The sequence below is a fragment of the Pristiophorus japonicus genome, chromosome 1 (assembly GCF_044704955.1).
Source record: "Pristiophorus japonicus isolate sPriJap1 chromosome 1, sPriJap1.hap1, whole genome shotgun sequence".
Lineage (NCBI taxonomy): Eukaryota > Metazoa > Chordata > Chondrichthyes > Pristiophoridae > Pristiophorus > Pristiophorus japonicus.
Window position 1 is genome coordinate 480983877 of NC_091977.1, and position 21573 is coordinate 481005449.

The 21573-nt window shown below is 46.8% G+C and overlaps 1 protein-coding gene across 1 annotated transcript in view; it reads left to right on the top strand.

Annotated features, from left to right (window-relative positions):
- The first annotated feature begins 1234 nt into the window (after window positions 1-1234).
- Window positions 1235-21573, top strand: part of LOC139276881 (actin, cytoplasmic-like) — a 48343-nt gene continuing 28004 nt past the window's right edge. Inside the window, exons 1-2 of the mRNA XM_070894881.1 lie at window positions 1235-1250; window positions 3104-3213. Of these exons, the coding sequence (XP_070750982.1) occupies window positions 1235-1250; window positions 3104-3213 (126 nt within the window). The remainder of the gene's footprint in view (window positions 1251-3103; window positions 3214-21573) is intronic.

The window sequence follows — 21573 nt, forward strand, 5'->3', positions numbered from 1 at the left end:
CGGTCCTAAATGGCTTCCCCCTTATCCTTAGACTGTGTCCCCTGGTTCTGGACTTCCCCAACATTGGGAACATTCTTCCTGCATCTAACCTGTCTAACCCCGTCAGAATTTTAAACGTTTCTATGAGGTCCCCTCTCATTCTTCTGAACTCCAGTGAATACAAGCCCAGTTGATCCAGTCTTTCTTGATAGGTCAGTCCCGCCATCCCGGGAATCAGTCTGGTGAACCTTCGCTGCACTCCCTCAATAGCAAGAATGTCCTTCCTCAGGTTAGGAGACCAAAGCTGTACACAATACTCCAGGTGTGGCCTCACCAAGGCCCTGTACAATTGTAGCAACACCTCCCTGCCCTTGTACTCAAATCCCCTCGCTATGAAGGCCAACATGCCATTTGCTTTCTTAACCGCCTGCTGTACCTGCATGCCAACCTTCAATGACTGATGTACCATGACACCCAGGTCTCTTTGCACCTGCCCTTTTCCTAATCTGTCACCATTCAGATAATAGTCTGTCTCTCTGTTTTTACCAGCAAAGTGGATAACCTCACATTTATCCACATTATACTTCATCTGCCATGCATTTGCCCACTCACCTAACCTATCCAAGTCGCTCTGCAGCCTCATAGAATCCTCCTTGCAGCTCACACTGCCACCCAACTTAGTGTCATCCGCAAATTTGGAGATACTACATTTAATCCCCTCGTCTAAATCATTAATGTACAGTGTAAACAGCTGGGGCCCCAGCACAGAACCTTGCGGTACCCCACTAGTCACTGCCTGCCATTCTGAAAAGTCCCCATTTACTCCTACTCTTTGCTTCCTGTCTGACAACCAGTTCTCAATCCATGTCAGCACACTACCCCCAATCCCATGTGCTTTAACTTTGCACATTAATCTCTTGTGTGGGACCTTGTCGAAAGCCTTCTGAAAGTCCAAATATACCACATCAACTGGTTCTCCCTTGTCCACTCTACTGGAAACATCCTCAAAAAATTCCAGAAGATTTGTCAAGCATGATTTCCCTTTCACAAATCCATGCTGACTTGGACCTATCATATTACCTCTTTCCAAATGCACTGCGATGACATCCTTAATAATTGATTCCATCATTTTACCCACTACCGATGTCAGGCTGACCGGTCTGTAATTCCCTGTTTTCTCTCTCCCTCCTTTTTTAAAAAGTGGGGTTACATTGGCTACCCTCCACTCCATAGGAACTGATCCAGAGTCAATGGAATGTTGGAAAATGACTGTCAATGCATCCACTATTTCCAAGGCCACCTTAAGTACTCTGGGATGCAGTCCATCAGGCCCTGGGGATTTATCGGCCTTCAATCCCATCAATTTCCCCAACACAATTTCCCGACTAATAAGGAATTCCCTCAGTTCCTCCTCCTTACTAGACCCTCCGACCCCTTTTATATCCGGAAGGTTGTTTGTGTCCTCCTCAGTGAATACCGAACCAAAGTACTTGTTTAATTGGTCCGCCATTTCTTTATGACTTCCCCTGATTCTGACTGCAGGGGACCTACGTTTGTCTTTACTAATCTTTTTCTCTTTACATATCTATAGAAACTTTTGCAATCTGTCTTAATGTTCCCTGCAAGCTTCTTCTCGTACTCCATTTTCCCTGCCCTAATCAAACCCTTTGTCCTCCTCTGCTGAGTTCTAAATTTCTCCCAGTCCCCGGGTTCTCTGCTATTTCTGGCCAATTTGTATGCCACTTCCTTGGCTTTAATGCTATCCCTGATTTCCCTTGATAGCCACGGTTGAGCCACCTTCCCTTTTTTATTTTTACGACAGACAGGAATGTACAATTGTTGTAGTTCATCCATGCGGTCTCTAAATGTCTGCCATTGCCCATCCACAGTCAACCCCTTCAGTATCATTCGCCAATCTATCCTAGCCAATTCACACCTCATACCTTCAAAGTTACCCTTCTTTAAGTTCTGGACCATGGTCTCTGAATTCACTGTTTCATTCTCCATCCTAATGCAGAATTCCACCATATTATGGTCACTCTTCCCCAAGGGGCCTCGCACAACGAGATTGCTAATTAATCCTCTCTCATTACACAACACCCAGTCTAAGATGGCCTCCCCCCTAGTTGGTTCCTCGACATATTGGTCTAAAAAACCATCCCTTATGCACTCCAGGAAATCCTCCTCTACCGTATTGCTTCCAGTTTGGTTAACCCAATCTATGTGCATATTAAAGTCACCCATTATAACTGCTGCACCTTTATTGCACGCACCCCTAATTTCATGTTTGATGCCCTCCCCAACATCACTACTACTGTTTGGAGGTCTGTACACAACTCCCACTAACGTTTTTTGTCCTTTGGTATTCTGCAGCTCTACCCAGATAGATTCCACATCATCCAAGCTGACGTCCTTCCTAACTATTGCCTTAATTTGCTCCTTAACCAGCAATGCTACCCCACCTCCTTTTCCTTTTATTCTATCTTTCCTGAATGTTGAATACCCCTGGATGTTGAGTTCCCAGCCCTGATCATCCTGGAGCCACGTCTCCGTAATCCCAATCACATCATATTTGTTAACATCTATTTGCACAGTTAATTCATCCACTTTATTACGGATACTCCTTGCATTAAGACACAAAGCCTTCAGGCTTGTTTTTTTAACACCCTTTGTCCTTTTAGAATTTTGCTGTACAGTGGCCCTTTTTGTTCTTTGCACAGTGGCCCTTTTTGTTCTAAGAGCTATCCAATTATTCCCACTTCCCCTGCTCTTTCCCCCATAGCCCTGCAAATGTCCATTTCAAGTATTTTTCCACCTCCCTTTTAGGCCGTGCAGTCCAGATCGCAACAACTCCCAGAGTGAATTTATTTCCCCTCCTCTCCCCTCTGGCTCAGTACAGCACTCACTCAGTACCAATGTTCCCTCTACTTTTTATTTAAGGTGCACGATCCCTTTAAATTTGCTGAGGAGCTGCTAATGCAAAAAGTGAGAAATAAAAGCTTTTAAAGCCGGATAAAAGTCTCAGAGACCTGGAGAAGGCCAATGTCTCTCTTTCCTGCTCTCACCTGCCCACACGTAACCACTTTGTGTTTTTATATCTGTGTCTTTTCACACAGGTTCTGAGTCATGGCTGTAGTTGTCGATAATGGAACTGGGATGACCAAGGCTGGGTTTGCAGAGGAGGATAATCCCAGAGCTGTGTTTCCCTCTGTTGTAGGGACGCCTCAATACCAGGTAAACTTTGTTGCTCAAAACTGAAATATTTTAAGACAACAAATTTCATCTTAAATTTTCTTCTGTATGGCAATTTGGACTGTTGTGTCAGTCTGTCTGTATGTGGAAAGGTTTCAATAGCCTTCTGTTGTTGATGGTGTAAACTGCAGTTTCTCCTTCCCCTTGCTCTTCCTCTTTGAATTGAAAGATTTACTTGCATCCATACAGTGCTGGACAGTACTGACCAATTCTCAGAAGGGCCTCTGGATGGTCTGCCAATTGAGGGTGAGGACAGGGAAGGAGGAAATAGGGTAAAGGGTTTGGATCACACCTCCTGCTCGATCATGATGGGGTCTAATTAAAAGACTGTGGACAGGTACTGTGCCTATGTCATCCTGGTCTCCTGACCAGATGAGTGTGCACTGTGGGAAACAGAAGCATCACGGAGTTAAAATAAGGGGAAAAACATTAACAATTGGGAAATGAGAATATAAGAGTAGGGAAATGGTAGGATAAAGGCTAGAATAAGTAAAGGGGACTATAAAGGATAGAGATGGGAAAGGGGAATATAAAGTTTAGAGTAGAGTTTCGAAGGTGCTGCCAATGAAGACTTGGTGAGTTGCAGCAGTGCACCCTGTAGACAGCATACCCTGTATGTTGGTGGTGGAGGTAGTAGTTGTTTAAATGAGTGGATGTGGTGCCGATCAAGTAGACGGCTTTTTCCTGGATGGTGTTTTGATTCATTCGCGAGATGTAAGTGTCACTTGCAAGGCAGCATTTATTGCCCATTCCTAGTTGCCATGTTTGATATAACTGAGTGGCTTGCTAGGCCATTTTTGTAATGTATTTACATAAGGTCTGCCCACCACCAGGGGACGCTACCGTCGGCGGTCCTAAGGTCATAGGTACACTCATGCTGGGCCCGGTATATAACCTGTGTTATGTATGCAAACCTCACCTATGTGTAAGACTTGCCACTAGGGGGCGCACCTGTGCAAGACCTATGGGTCACCTGTGCACCCTGGAGCAAGTAGGTACAAAAGGCAGTCCACCACAATGCTGCATCACTTTGGAGTTATATTAAAGAGACCAAGGTCACAATGGTTTGAGTCTACACACAGTCTCGTGGAGTTATTCTGAACTTAACAACTGGCGACGAGTTACAGATCACGAACCTTCATGCGGAAATGGCTCCCATTGGTATTCTTGAGAGATTTGTTGAGGGTGATGATTGGGAAGCCTTCGTTGAGCGCCTCGACCAGTACTTTGTGGCCAACGAATTGGACACGGCTGAAACAGAGATCAAGCGCAGGGCGATTCTCCTCACCATATGTGCATCATCGGTATATGGCCTCCTTAAAAATTTGCTGGCACTGGTCAAACTAACAGACAAATCATATGCAGAGCTGTGTACGCTGGCTAAGGAACACCTGAAGCCAAAGGAGAGCATCCTGATGGCCAGGTACCACTTTTACAGGCACCGTCGCTCCAAAGGCCAGAATGTGGCGAGTTTTGTCGCCGACCTAAGACGCCTTGCCGGGCAGTGCGACTTTGCAGGATCCTTGGGGGAAATGTTGCGGGACTTTTTCATGCTTGGAATTGGCCACGAGGGCATCCTTCGCAAGCTGCTGTCTGCCCAATCCCTGGATCTGAACAGGGCCATTATGATAGCCCAGGCTTTCATATCCACAAGCGACAACATGAAACAGATATCTTCACAGAATCGAAACTCACCGGCAAGTACTGTGTTTAAAATAATGTCTTCAGCAGGCAGAAGTGTACATTGTAGGGCCCACACGACCGCAGAGGCCAGGCCCAGGGTGACTCAGAGGCCGCTGGGAAGTGCTAACGTAAATCCATTAACACCATGCTGGCACTGTGGGGGCAGTCATAGAGCCCATCAATGTCGATTCAAGCACTACGTGTGCAAGGGCTGTGGAACAATGGGACACCTCCAGCGAATATGCAAGCAACCTCGGACCCACCACGTGGCAAAGTCAGCAGAGAGCGATCGATCCAATGTGGATCACGCTGAACAAGCAGGAGAGGTAACTCAACAGGAGGATGAGAAGGAAGTGTTTGGGGGTACACACCTTCACCACCAAAAGTCCTCCGATAATGTTAAAACTCAAACTTAACGGCATTCCAGTCACCATGGAATTGGACACGGGGGCGAGTCAATCAATCATGAGCCAGAAGGCCTTTGAGAAACTTTGAGGCACAGAGATCAAAACTGAGCCTGATTCACACTACACTGCGCACTTACACCAAAGAACTCATACCTGTTATCGGCAGTGTGGCAGTGAAAGTATCATATGATGGAATGGTGCATGAAATACCACTATGGATTGTACCAGGCGATGGCCCAATGCTGTTCGGCAGGAGCTGGCTAGGCAAGATCCGGTGGAACTGGGACGACATCAAAGCACTGTCTTCGGTGGATGATGCCCCGTGCGCCCAGGTGCTAAACAAATTCCTGCCGTTATTTGAGCCAGGCATCGGCAACTTCACAGGCGCCAAGGTGCGGATCCATCTTGTTCCTGGGGCATGGCCCGTTCATCACAAGGCCCGAGCAGTCCCACATATGATGCGAGAGAAAGTCGAAATCGAGCTGGACAGACTTCAACGAGAGGGAATCGTGTCACCAGTCGAGTTCAACGAGTGGACCAGTCCAATTGTGCCGGTACTAAAAAGCGATGGGATGGTCAGAATCTGCGGGGACTACAAGGTGACGATCAATCGAGTCTCATTACAGGACCAGTACCCGCTACCCAAATCGGAGAACTTAGTCGCAACGTTAGCACGGGGAAAGTCATTCACCAAGCTAGACCTAACCTCCACGTACATGACACAGGAGCTGGCTGAACCGTCAAAGAAGTTGGCGTGCATCAACACGCACAAAGGACTGTTCGTGTACCACAGATGCCCCTTTGGGATTCGCTCGGCTGCGGCCATCTTCCAGAGGAACATGGAGAGTTTGCTGAAATCAGTTCCATGCACCGTGGTGTTCCAAGATGACATCTTGATCACTGGTTGCAACACCACCGAACACTTGCACAACCTGGAAGAGGTTCTAAAGTGACTGAACAGAGAGGGACTCAGGCTGAAATGCTCCAAGTGTGTTTTCCTGGTGCCAGAGGTCGAATTTCTGGGGAGAAAGATTGCGGCGGGCGGCATCAGACCCACGGACTCCAAGACAGAGGCCATCAGGAATGCACCCAGATCACAGAATGTGACGGAGCTGCGTTCATTCCTGGGACTCCTCAACTATTTTGGTAACTTTCTAAAGGGGTTGAGCACTTTGCTGGAACCCTTGCATTTGTTTCTACGCAAAGGTGATGACTGGGTTTGGGGTAAATCTCAAGAAGCAGCCTTTAACAAGGCCAGAAACCTGTAATGCTCTAACAAATTATTTATATTGTATGACCCTTGTAAACGTTTAGTACTAGCATGTGATGCGTCGGTTGTGTGTTACAGCAAGCCAATGGGTTAGGCAAACTGCAACCGGTTGCATATGTGTCCTGAAGTTTATCCAAGGCTGAAAGAGCCTACAGTATGGTTGAGGAAGAAGCGTTAGCTTGAGTATATGGGGTTAAGAAAATGCACCAATATCTATTGGGTCTCCGGTTCGAGCTCGAAACCGACCACAAAGCGCTTATTTCACTGTTCTCAGAAAGCAAAGATATCAATATCAATGCTTCATCCCACATCCAAAGATGGGCACTAACATTGTCTGCATATGACTATGTAATCGGCCACAGACCAGGCACTGAGAACTGCGCTGATGCCCTCAGTTGGTTGCCATTGCCCACCACTGGGGTGGAAATGGGGAAATGGCACAACCCGCAGACTTGCTTCTGGTAATGGATGCTTTCGAGAGTGAGGGGTAGAAACATGAAAACATAGAAAATAGGTGCAGGAGTAGGCCATTCGGCCCTCCGAGCCTGCACCGCCATTCAATGAATTCATGGCTGAACATGCAACTTCAGTACCCCATTCCTGCTTTCTCGCCATACCCCTTGATTCCCCTAGTAGTAAGGACTACATCTAACTCCTTGAATATATTTAGTGAATTAGCCTCAACAACTTTCTGTGGTAGAGAATTCCACAGGTTTACCACTCTCTGGGTGAAGAGGTTTCTCCTCATCTTGGTCCTAAATGGCTTACCCCTTATCCTTAGACTGTGACCCCTGGTTCTGGACTTCCCCAACATTGGGAACATTCTTCCTGCATCTAACCTGTCTAAACCGTCAGAATTTTAAGCGTTTCTATGAGATCCCCTCTCATTCTTCTGAATTCCAGTGAATACAAGCCCAGTTGATCCAGTCTTTCTTGATATGTCAGTCCCGCCATCCTGGGAGTCAGTCTGGTGAACCTTCGCTGCACTCCCTCAATAGCAAGAATGTCCTTCCTCAAGTTAGGAGACCAAAACTCGACACAGTTCCAGGTGTGGCCTCACCAAGGCCCTGGACAACTGTAGTAACACCTCCCTGCCCCTGTACTCAAATCCCCTCGCCATCACGGCTCGCCATATCAGGACCTGGACCAGCCAAGACCCCCTGTTATCACTAGTAAAAAGATGCATCCTCAATGGAAGCTGGTCGGGGGTTCCCGGGGAAATGCAAAAGGAAATTAAGTCTTTTCACCGACGCAAGGATGAACTGTCAGTCCAGTTGGATTGCCTCCTATGGGGGAATCGTGTGAAATGTTTATATGCGACCTACACAGTACCCACCCAGGCATAATCATGATGAAGGCTATCGCCAGGTCGCATGTCTAGTGCCCGGCATTGACTCCGAATTAGAGTCAAGAGTACACCAGTGCGACACTTGCTCACAGCTGAGCAATGTACCCAGGGAGGCCCCATTGAGTCCGTGGTCATGACCCTCCAAACCATGGTCCAACATCCACGTAAATTTTGCTAGCCCCTTTCTAGGGAAGATGTTTCTAGTCGCAGTGGACGCTTATTAAAAATGGATTGAATGTATAATAATGTCATTATGTACATCCACTGCCACCATTGAAAGCCTCAGGACCATGTTTGCCACCCATATTTGCCCGACATCCTTGTCAGTGACAATGGACCGTGTTTCACCAGCTCGGAATTCAATGAGTTCATGACCCACAATGGCATCAAGCATATCAGGTCTGCCCCATTTAAGCCCGCATCTAACGGCCAAGCGGAATGGGCAGACCAAACCATCAAGCAAAGCTTGAGACGCGAAACGAACGGCTCTTTGCAGACCCGGTTATCTCGGGTCCTGCTCAGCTACCGGACATGCCCCCACTCGCTCACCGGGTTCCCCTGCAGAATTGTTAATGAAGAGAGCACTCAAAACCAGGCTCTCCTTAGTCCACCCGGACCACAATGATCACGTAGAAACCCGGCGGCACCAGCATAACGTGTACCACGATCGCGTGGCGGTATCACGTGACATTGAGGTTAAAGATCCGGTGTTTGTTCTAAATTACGGTCATGGTCCCCAGTGGATTGCTGGCACTGTCTTAGCCAAGGAGGGGAATAGAGTGTTTGTTGTGAAATTGTTGAATGGGCAAACATGCAGAAAGCACCTGGATCAGACCAAACTGCGATTCAGGGGCTACCAAGAACAGTTTGAGGAAGACCTCACCATCTATGATCCACCAACACACATCCATCCAGCAATCTAACTCACTGTCAACCACGAAAATGAACCCACCTTACCCGACTGTCCGATCAGACCAGCCGAGGTGCCGTGCAGCGATGACCCGACCAACTCACCCATGCCAGGAATTCAACTCAGGCGATCGACCCGGGAACGCAGACCATGAGATCGCCTCAACCTGTAAATAACTTGTACTCAAGACTTTGGGGGGAAGTGATGTTATGTATGTGAACCTCACCTGTGTGTAAGACTTGCCAATAGAGGACACACTGTGGGAGACCTATGGGTCACCTGTGTTCCCTGTTGCAAGCAGGTATAAAAGGCAGGCCATCACGTTGCTGCCTCACTTTGGAGTTTGGAGTTATATTAAAAAGACCAACGTCACAATGGTTTGAGCTTACAACAGTCTCCTGGAGTTATTCTGAACATAACACTATGTTATGTATGTGAACCTCACCTGTGTGTAAGACTTGCCACTAGAGGACACACTGTGGGAGACCTATGGGTCACCTGTGTTCCCTGTTGCAAGCAGGTATTAAGGAGCTAGGAGCTAAATTAAAAAATAGGACCTCAAAAGTAGTAATCTCGGGATTGCTACCAGTGCCACGTGCTAGTCAGAGTAGGAATTGCAGGATAGCACAGATGAATACGTGGCTTGAGCAGTGGTGCAGCAGGGAGGGATTCAAATTCCTGGGGCATTGGAACCGGTTCTGGGGGAGGTGGGACCAGTACAAACCGGACGGTCTGCACCTGGGCAGGACTGGAACCAATGTCCGAGGGGGAGTGTTTGCTCGTGCTGTTGGGGAGGAGTTAAACTAATATGGCAGGGGGATGGGAACCAATGCAGGGAGACAGAGGGAAACAAAATGGAGATAGAAGCAAAAGACAGAAAGGAGATGAGTAAAACTGGAGGGCAGAGAAACCCAAGGCAAAAAACAAAAAGGGCCAATGTACAGCAAAATTGTAAAGGGTCAAAGTGTAATAAACAGGCAAGCCTGAAAGCTCGGTGCCTCAATGCGAGGAGTATTCGGAACCCAGGAGAGGGCTCTGAGCTAGTTAGAGTGGGTGAGAGCGCAGATGAACAGGACCCCAAGAAAGAATGCAAAAGGCAGGAGGCAACAGAGCAGAGTAGCACTGGGGTAAGTGTAAACCACAAGGTGATAGGAAGGGACAATATGTATGAATATAAAGGGACTGCAGGAGGGGTCAAAACTAATAATCATGGTTTAAAAACTAGTATTAAAACACTTTACCTAAACGCACGCAACATTCGAAATAATGTAAATGAGTTGACAACTCATTACAAATGGGTATGATTTGGTGGCCATTACAGAAACGTGGTTGCAGGGTGGTCAAGACTTGGAATTAAACATACAGGGGTATCTGACAATTCGGAAGGATAGACAAGAAGGGAAAGGAGGGGGGTAGCTCTGTTAATAAAGGATGATATCCGGGCAGTTGTGAGAGATGATATTGGCTCTAATGAACAAAATGTTGAATCATTGTGGTTGGAGATTAGAGATAGTAAGGGGAAAAAGTCACTGGTGGCCGTAGTTTATAGGCCCCCAAATAATAACTTCACGATGGGGCGGACAATAATCAAGGGAATAATAGAGGCATGTGAAAAAGGAACGGCAGTAATCATGCGGGGTTTTAACCTACATATCGATTGGTCAAACCAAATCGCACGGGGTAGCCTTGAGGAGGAATTCATAGAATGCATACGGGATTGTTTCTTAGAACAGTATGTTACAGAACCTACAAGGGAGCAAGCTATCTTAGATCTGGTCCTGTGTAATGAGACAGGAATAATAAACGATCTCCGAGTAAAAGATCCTCTCGGAATGAGTGATCACAGTATGGTTGTATAATACAGATTGAGGGTGAGGAAGCAGTGTCTGAAACGAGCGTGCTATGCTTAAACAAAGGGGACTACAATGAGATGAGGGCAGAGTTAGCTAAAGTAAACTGGGAACACAGACTAAACGGTGGCACAATTGAGGAACAGTGGAGGACTTTTAAGGAGCTCTTTCATAGTGCTCAACAAAATATATTCCAGTGAAAAAGAAGGGCGGTAAGAGAAGGGATAACCAGCTGTGGATAACTAAGGAAATAAAGGAGAGTATCAAATTAAAAACCAATGCGTATAAGGTGGCCAAGGTTAGTGGGAAAGTAGAAGATTGGAAAAATTTTAAATGACAGCAAAGAATGATGAAGAAAGCAATAAAGAAAGGAAAGATAGATTACAAAAGTAAACTTGCGCAAAACATAAAAACAGATATATAAAATGGAAGAGAGTGACTAAAGTAAATGTTGGTCTCTCAGAAGATGAGAAGGGGGATTTAATAATGGGAAATGTGGAAATGGCTGAGAACTTAAACAATTATTTTGCTTCGGTCTTCACAGTGGAAGACACACAAACCATGCCAAAAATTGCTGGTCACGGTATGGGAAGGGAGGACCTTGAGACAATAACTATCACTAGGGAGGTAGTGCTGGACAGGCTAATGGAACTCAAGGTAGACAAGTCCCCTGGTCCTGATGAAATGCATTCCAGGGTATTAAAAGAGATGGCGGAAGTTATAGCAGATGCATTCGTTATAATCTACCAAAATTCTCTGGACTCTGGGGAGGTACCAACGGATTGGAAAGCAGTTAATGTAACGCCTCTGTTCAAAAAAGGGGGCAGACAAAAGGCAGGTAACTATAGGCCGGTTAGTTTAACATCTGTAGTGGGGAAAATGCTTGAAGCTATCATTAAGGAAGAAATAGCGGGATATCCAGATAGGAATAGTGCAATCAAGCAGACGCAGCATGGATTCATGAAGGGGAAATCATGTTTAACTAATTTACTGGAATTCTTTGAGGATATAACGAGCAAGGTGGATAGAGGTGCACCGATGGATGTGGTGTATTTAGATTTCCAAAAGGCATTCAATAAGGTGCCACACAAAAGTTTACTGCAGAAGATAAAGGTACGCGGAGTCAGAGGAAATGTATGAGCATGAATCGAGAATTGGCTGGCTAACAGAAAGCAGAGAGTCAGGATAAATGGGTCCTTTTCAGATTGGAAATCGGTGGTTAGTGGTGTGCCACAGGGATCGGTGCTGGGACCACAACTGTTTACAATATACATAGATGACCTGGAAGAGGGGACAGAGTGCAGTGTGACAAAATTTGCAGATGACACAAAGATTAGTGGGAAAGCGAGTTGTGTCGAGGACACAGAGAGGCTGCAAAGAGATTTAGATAGGTTAAGCGAATGGGCTAAGGTTTGGCAGATGGAATACAATGTCGGAAAATGTGAAGTCATCCACCTTGGAAGAAAAACCAGTAAAAGGGAATATTATTTGAATGGGGAGAAATTACAACATGCTGCGGTGCAGAGGGATCTGGGGGTCCTTGTGCATGAATCCCGATAAATTAGTTTGCAGGTGCAGCAGGTAATCAGGAAGGCGAATGGAATGTTGGCCTTCATTGCGAGAGTGATGGAGTACAAAAGCAGGGAGGTCCTGTTGCAACTGTTCAGGATATTGGTGAGGCCACACCTGGAGTACTGCATGCAGTTTTGGTCACCTTACTTAAGGAAGGATCTACTAGCCTTGGAGTGGGTACAGAGACGATTCACTAGGCTGATTCCAGAGATGAGAGTGTTACCTTATGATGATAGATTGAGTAGACTGGGTCTTTACTCGTTGGAGTTCCGAAGGATGAGGGGTGATCTTATAGAAACATTTAAAATAATGAAAGGGATAGACAAGTTGGAGGCAGAGAGGTTGGCGTAAAAATAAAAAAGGCTAACTTTGAAGGTATGAGGCGTGAATTGGCTGAGATGGATTGGCGAATGATACTTAAGGGGTTGACTGTGGATGGGCAATGGCAGACATTTAGAGACCGCATGGATGAACTATAACAATTGTACATTCCTGTCTGGCATAGAAATAAAAAAGGGAAGGTGGCTCAACCGTGGCTATCAAGGGAAATCAGGGATAGTATTAAAGCCAAGGAAGTGGCATACAAATTGGCCAGAAATAGCAGCGAACCTGGGGACTGGGAGAAATTTAGAACTCAGCAGAGGAGGACAAAGGGTTTGATTAGGGCAGGGAAAATGGAGTACGAGAAGAAGCTTGCAGGGAACATTAAGGCGGATTGCAAAAGTTTCGATAGATATGTAAAGAGAAAAAGGTTAGTAAAGACAAACGTAGGTCCCCTGCAGTCAGAATCAGGGGAAGTCATAATGGGGAACAAAGAAATGGCAGACCAATTGAACAAGTACTTTGGTTCGGTATTCACTAAGGAGGACACAAACAACCTTCCAGATATAAAAGGGGTCAGAGGGTCTCGTAAGGAGGAGGAACTGAGGGAAATCCTTATTAGTAGGGAAATTGTGTTGGGGAAATTGATGGGATTGAAGGCCGATAAATCCCCAGGGCCTGATGGACTGCATCCCAGAGTACTTAAGGAGGTGGCCTTGGAAATAGCGGATGCATTGACAGTCATTTTCCAACATTCCATTGACTCTGGATCAGTTCCTATCGAGTGGAGGGTAGTCAATGTAACCCCACATTTTAAAAAAGGAGGGAGAGAGAAAACAGGGAATTATAGACCGGTCAGCCTGACCTCAGTAGTGGGTAAAATGATGGAATCAATTATTAAGGATGTCATAGCAGCGCATTTGAAGAAAGGTGACATGATAGGTCTAAGTCAGCATGGATTTGTGAAAGGGAAATCATGCTTGACAAATCTTTTGGAATTTTTTGAGGATGTTACCAGTAAAGTGGACAAGGGAGAACCAGTTGATGTGGTATATTTGGACTTTCAGAAGGCTTTCGACAAGGTCCCACACAAGAGATTAATGTGCAAAGTTAAAGCACATGGGATTGGGGGTAGTGTGCTGACGTGGATTGAGAACTGGCTGTCAGACAGGAAGCAAAGAGTAGGAGTAAATGGCTACTTTTCAGAAAGGCAGGCAGTGACTAGTGGGGAACCGCAAGATTCTGTGATGGGGGCCCCAGCTGTTTACACTGTACATTAATGATTTAGATGAGGGGATTAAATGTAGTATCTCCAAATTTGCGGATGACACTAAGTTGGGTGGCAGTGTGAGCTGCGAGGAGGATGCTGTGAGGCTGCAGAGCGACTTGGATAGGTTAGGTGAGTGGGCAAATGCATGGCAGATGAAGTATAATGTGGATAAATGTGAGGTTATCCACTTTGGTGGTAAAAACAGAGAGACAGACTATTATCTGAATGGTGACAGATTAGGAAAAGGGGAGGTGCAAAGAGACCTGGGTGTCATGGTACATCAGTCATTGAAGGTTGGCATGCAGGTGCAGCAGGCGGTTAAGAAAGCAAATGGCATGTTGGCCTTCATAGCAAGGGGATTTGAGTACAGGGGCAGGGAGGTGTTGCTACAGTTGTACAGGGCATTGGTGAGGCCACACCTGGAGTATTGTGTACAGTTTTGGTCTCCTAACCTGAGGAAGGACATTCTTGCTATTGAGGGAGTGCAGCGAAGGTTCACCAGACTGATTCCCGGGATGGCGGGACTGACCTATCAAGAAAGACTGGATCAACTGGGCTTGTATTCACTGGAGTTCAGAAGAATGAGAGGGGACCTCATAGAAACATATAAAATTCTGACAGGGTTAGACAGGTTAGATGCAGTAAGAATGTTCCCAATGTTGGGGAAGTCCAGAACCAGGGGTCACAGTCTAAGGATAAGGGGTAAGCCATTTAGGACCGAGATGCGGAGGAACTTCTTCACCCAGAGAGTGGTGAACCTGTGGAATTCTCTACCACAGAAAGTTGTTGAGGCCAATTCACTAAATATATTCAAAAAGGAGTTAGATGAGGTCCTTACTGCTAGGGGGATCAAGGGGTATGGCGAGAAAGCAGGAATGGGGTACTGAAGTTGAATGTTCAGCCATGAACTCATTGAATGGCGGTGCAGGCTAGAAGGGCCGAATGGCCTACTCCTGCACCTATTTTCTATGTCTATGTTTCTAAACATAGAAACATAGAAACATAGAAAATAGGTGCAGCCCTTCTAGCCTGCACCGCCATTCAATTAGTTCATGGCTGAACATGAAACTTCAGTACCCCCTTTCTCGCCATAACCCTTGATCCCCCGAGTAGTAAGGACTTCATCTAACTCCCTTTTGAATATATTTAGTGAATTGGCCTCAACTACTTTCTGTGGTCGAGAATTCCACAGGTTCACCACTCTCTGGGTGAAGAAGTTTCTCCTCATCTCGGTCCTAAATGGCTTACCCCTTATCCTCAGACTGTGACCCCTGGTTCTGGACTTCCCCAACATTGGGAACATTCTTCCTGCATCTAACCTGTCTAAATCCATCAGAATTTTAAACGTTTCCATGAGGTCCACTCTCATTCTTCTGAACTCCAGTGAATACAAGCCCAGTTGATACAGTCTTTCTTGATAGGTCAGTCCCACCATCCCGGGAATCAGTCTGGTGAATCTTCGCTGCACTCCCTCAATAGCATGAATGTCCTTCCTCAAGTTAGGAGACCAAAACTGTACACAATACTCCAGGTGTGGCCTCACCAAGGCCCTGTACAACTGTAGCAACACCTCCCTGCCCCTGTATTCAAATCCCCTCGCTATGAAGGCCAACATGCCATTTGCTTTCTTAACCCCCTGCTGTACCTGCATGCCAACCTTCAATGACTGATGTACCATGATTTAGATGAGGGGATTAAATGTAGTATCTCCAAATTTGCGGATGACACTAAGTTGGGTGGCAGTGTGAGCTGCGAGGAGGATGCTATGAGGCTGCAGAGTGACTTGGATAGGTTAGGTGAGTGGGCAAATGCATGGCAGATGAAGTATAATGTGGATAAATGTGAGGTTATCCACTTTGGTGGTAAAAACAGAGAGACAGACTATTATCTGAATGGTGACAGATTAGGAAAAGGGGAGATGCAACGAGACCTGGGTGTCATGGTACATCAGTCATTGAAGGTTGGCATGCAGGTACTGCAGGCGGTTAAGAAAACAAATGGCATGTTGGCCTTCATAGCGAGGGGATTTGAGTACAGGGGCAGGGAGGTGTTGCTACAGTTGTACAGGGCCTTGGTGAGGCCACACCTGGAGCATTGTGTACAGTTTTGGTCTCCTAACTTGAGGAAGGACATTCTTGCTATTGAGGGAGTGCAGCGAAGATTCACCAGACTGATTCCCGGGATGGTGGGACTGACCTATCAAGAAAGACTGGATCAACTGGGCTTGTATTCACTGGAGTTCAGAAGAATGAGAGGGGACCTCATAGAAACGTTTAAAATTCTGATGGGTTTAGATAAGTTAGATGCAGGAAGAATGTTCCCAATGTTGGGGAAGTCCAGAACCAGGGGTCACAGTCTAAGGATAAGGGGTAAGCCATTTAGGACCGAGATGAGGAGAAACTTCTTCACCCAGAGAGTGGTGAACCTGTGGAATTCTCTACCACAGAAAGTAGTTGAGGCCAATTCACTAAATATATTCAAAAAGGAGTTAGATGAAGTCCTTACTACTAGGGGGATCAAGGGGTTTGGCGAGAAAGCAGGAATGGGGTACTGAAGTTTCATGTTCAGCCATGAACTCATTGAATGGCGGTGCAGGCAAGAAGGGCTGAATGGCCTACTCCTGCACCTATTTTTTATGTTTCTATGTTTCTATGTTTCCACTGGTCGGGGAGACTAGAACTAGGGGGCACAGCCTCAAAATACGGGGGCAGCCAATTTAAAACCGAGTTGAGAAGAAATTTTTTCTCCCAGAGGGTTGTGAATCTGTGGAATTCTCTGCCCAAGGAAGCAGTTGAGGCTAGCTCATTGAATGTATTCAAATCACAGATAGATAGATTTTTAACCAATAAGGAAATTAAGGGTTATGGGGAGCGGGCGGGTAAGTGGAGCTGAGTCCACGGCCAGATCAGCCATGATCTTTTTGAATGGCGGAGCAGGCTCGAGGGACTAGATGGCCTACTCCTGCTCCTAATTCTTATGTTCTTATGTTCCAACACTATGCATAAAATAATGCCTTCAGCAGGCAGAAGTGTACATGGTATGGCCCACACGATCGTAGAGGCCAGGCCCAGGGTGATTCAGAGGCTGCTGGGGAGTGCTGAAGCGAATCCATTTACAGCATGCTGGCGTTGCAGGGACAGTCATAGAGCCCATCAATGTCGATTCAAGCACTATGTGTGCAAGGGCTGTGGAACAATTGGGCACCTCCAGCAAATGTGCAAGCGACCTCTGACTCACCACGTGGCAGAGTCAGCAAAGGACGACCGATCCAGCGTAGATCACGCTGAACGAGCAAAAGAGGCAACTCAACCTGAGGATGAAGAGGAAGTGTATGGTGTACACACCTTCACCACTAAAAGCCCTCCATTAATGTTAAAAGTTAAACTTAACGGCATTCCAGTCTCCATGGAATTGGACATGGGGGTGAGTCAATCAATCATGAGCCAAAAGACTTTTGAGAAACTATGGGGCAACAAGGCACTGATGCCAAAACTGAGGCTGATTCACACAAGATTGATACAGGACCAGTAGCCACCACCCAAAGTGGAGGACTTATTCACAACACTAGTAAGGGGAAATTCATTCACCAATCTAGACCTAACCTCTGCTTACACGACACAGGAGCTGGCTGAACCATCAAAGAAGTTGACGTGCATCAACACGCACAAAGGACTGTTCGTGTACCACAGATGCTCCTTTGGGATTTGCTTGGCTGCAGTCATCTTCCAGAGGAACATGGAGAGTCTGCTGAAATCAGTTCCATGCACCGTGGTGTTCCAAGACGACATCTTGATCAATGGGCGCAACACCACCGAACACTTTCAGAACCTGGAAGAGGTTCTAAAGCGACTCGACAGAGTGGGACTCAGGCCGAAACGCTCCAAGTGTGTTTTCCTGGCGCCGGAGGTCGAATTTCTGGGGAGAAAGATTGCGGTAGATGACATCAGACCCACGGACTTCAAGATGGAGGCCATCAAGAATGCACCCAGACCACAGAATGTGGCGGAGCTGAGTTCGTTCCTGGGACTCCTCAACTATTTTGGTAACTTTCTATCGGGGTTGAGCACTTTGCTGGAACCCTTGCATTTATTGCTACGCAAGGGTGACAACTGGGTTTGGGGTAAATCTCAAGAGACAGCCTTTAATAAGGCCAGAAACCTGCTATGCTCTAACAAGTTATTTGTATTGTATGACCCTTGTAAACGTTTAGTACTAGCTTGTGATGCGTCGTCGTATGGGGTCAGTTGTGTTTACAGCAATCAAATGTGTCAGGCAAACTGCAACCGGTTGCATATGTGTCCCGAAGTTTATCCAAGGCTGAAAGAGCCTACAGTATGGTTGAGAAAGAAGCGTTAGCTTGAGTATACGGGTTTAAGAAAATGCACCAATATCTATTGGGTCTCCAGTTCGAGCTCGAAACCGACCACAAACTGCTTACATCACTGCTCTCAGAAAGCAAACGTATTAACACCAATGCTTCGTCCCGCATCCAAAGATGGGCACTAACATTGTCCGCGTATGACTATGTAATCCGCCACAGACCAGGCACTGAGAACTGCGCTGACGCCCTCAGTTGGCTACCATTGCCAACCACCGGGGTGGAAATGCGCAACCCGGAGACTTATTTCTGGTAGTGGATGCTTTTGAGAGCGAGGGGTCACCCATCACAGCTCACCAGATCAGGACCTGGACTAGCCACGACCCTGTGCTATCACTAGTAAAAAGCTGCATTCTCAATGGGAGCTGGTGGGTGGTTCCCGGGGAAATGCAAGATGAAATGAAGCCGTTCCACCGACGTAAGGATGAATTATCCATTAAATTGGATTGTCTCCTATGGGGAAATCACATGGTTTTGCCAAAAAAAGGCAGGGAACGTTTATGCATGACCTACACAGTACCCACCCAGGCATAGTCATGATGAAGGCTATTGCCAGGTTGCATGTTTGGTGGCCCGGCATTGACTCCGAATTGGAGTCATGCGTACACCAATGCAACACTTGCTCACAGTTGAGCAACGCACCCCGGAGGCCCCACTGAGTCTGTGGTCACGGCCCTCCAAACCGTGGTCCAGGGTCCACGTAGACTTTGCTGGCCCTTTTCTGGGTAAGATGTTTCTAGTAGCAGTGGACGCTTATTCTAAATGGATTGGATGTATAATAATGTTATCATATACATCCACTGCCACCATTGAAAGCCTCAGGGCTATGTTCACCACCCTTGGTTTGCCTGACGTCCTTATTAGTGACAATGGACCATGTTTCACCAGCTCGGAATTCAACGAGTTCATGACCCGCAATGGCATTAAGCATGTCAGGTCTGCCCCATTTAAGCCTGCATCCAATGGTCAAGTGGAACGGGCAGTCCAAACCATCGAGCAGAGCTTGAAACGCGTGAAGGACAATTCCTTGCTGACCCGGTTATCTCGGGTCCTGCTCAGCTACCGGACATGCCCCCACTCGCTCACCGGGGTTCCCCTGCAGAATTGTTAATGAAGAGAACACTCAAAACCAGGCTCTCCTTAGTCACCCGGATCTCAATGATCACGTAGAAACCCGGCGGCACAGGCATAACGTGTACCACGATCGCGTGGCGATATCACGTGACATTGAGGTTAATGATCCTGTGTTTATTCTAAATTACGGTCATGGTCCCAAATGGTTTGCTGGCACTGTTTTAGCCAAGGAGGGGAATAGAGTATTTGTTGTTAAGCTGTTGAATGGACAAACGTGCAGAAAGCACTTAGATCAGACCAAACTGCGATTCACTGACAACCAAGAACCGTTTGAAGAAGACTTTACCATCTATGATCCACCAGCACACACCCAACCAGTAATCGACCTCGCTGTCAACCACGAGGATGAACCCACCATGCCCGACAGTCCGATCAGACCAGCCACACCGCAGTGCAGCAATGATCCGACCAACTCATCCATACCAGGACTTCAACTCAGGCGATCGAGCCGGGAATGCAGAGCCCCGGATCACCTCAACTTGTAAATAACTTGTACATAAGACTTTGGGGGAAGTGATGTAATGTATGCGAAGCTCACCTACATGTATGTAAGACTTGCCACTAGGGGCCACACCTGTGGAAGACCTAAGGGTCACCTGTGCACCCTGGAGCAAGCAGGTATAAAAGGCAGTCCACCATGCTGCTGCTTCAATTTGGAGTTATATTAAAGAGAGCAGGGTCCCAATGGTTTGAGCTGACAACACAGTCTCGTGGAGTTATTCTGAACTTAACAACCTGAACTTCATCTTTGTATCTTCACTTCTGGAAGCCATTAAAGACTGACCAGGTTACACCTAGTCACTGGCTCACAGTACAGAGTTCATTGTATCATTTCATACACCACAACTGGCGACGAGGCATTTATGAACCCACGCAAAAGAATGGCGAGCACAGCATGATCGAGTACTGTTGGAATTCTTGAGCGATTCAATAAGGGAGAGGTTTGGAGAGATTTCACAGATGGTCTTGACCAGTATTTCGATGCAAACGACCTAAACAAAAACGAGGATGCAGAGAAGCACCGGGCAGTTCTTCTCACCGTCTGTGGCCCCACAATCTATGCACTCATCAAGAATCTGCTCTCACCCACTCTTCCTACAGAAAAGGATTACAAAGAATTGTGTGCTCTAGTTCAGGAACACCATAAACCCACGGAAGGAATCCTCATATCCAGATATTGTTTCTGTATGCACATTCATCCAGAAGGCCAGGACTTAGCGGCATTTGTTGCCGACCTGAGACGTCTTGCAGGGTCTTGCAAATTTAGGCCTGTGTTGGAAGACATGCTGCGTTACTTTTTCATGATCGGGGTAAACCACGAGGCGATCTTAAGTAAGCTGCTGGCTGCGGAGACGCCAGACCTCAGCAAGGTCATCACCATCGCCCAGGCTTGCATGTCCACGCAGAAAAGCAAGAAACAGATATCACGACAAAATAAGAACTCCACGGCAAGTACTGTGTACAAAATTGTATCGACGGTCGGCAGAGATGCACATGGCAGGGCCTACTCGACTGCGTCTGCAAGACCGGGAGCCGCTCAAAGTCATCGAGGGCCTACTCGACTACGTATGCGAGAACGGGAGCAGCTCAAAGCCCGCCATCGGGCGCAAATCCGAGCTCAACGTGTTGGCGTTCCGCCGACAATCACCGACCCCATCTGTGCCGCTTTAGACAGTATGTATGCAGAGGGTGTGCGAGGACGGGCCATCTTCAGCGAACGTGTCCGCAGAAGAGCAAGTGAGCTGCGACACACCACGTGGATGATGATCAATTCAGTGTGTATCTGGTGATGCAGCCCGAGACATTTGAGAGCTCCGAGGAGGAAGTGTATAGCGTACTTGCGTTCTTAACAAAGAGCCAACCGATAATGATGGAGGTAAAATTAAACAGCGTGCCGGTATCTATGGAATTAGACACTGGTGCAAGTCAATCGATAATGAGCCAGAGGACTTTCGAAAAGCTGTGGGAAACTAAGGCAGAGAGACCAAGCTGAGTCAGATAAATGCGAATTTGCGTACCTACGCCAAAGAGCTCATACCAGTGATTGGTAGTGCAGCAGTAAGAGTGTCGTACGAGATCTACCGTTATGGATTATCCCAGGCAACAGCCCATCGTTATTCGGCAGGAGTTGGCTCGAGAAAATAAAATGGAAATGGTACGATATCAAAGCTTTGTCATCAGCGGATGATGATTTGTGTG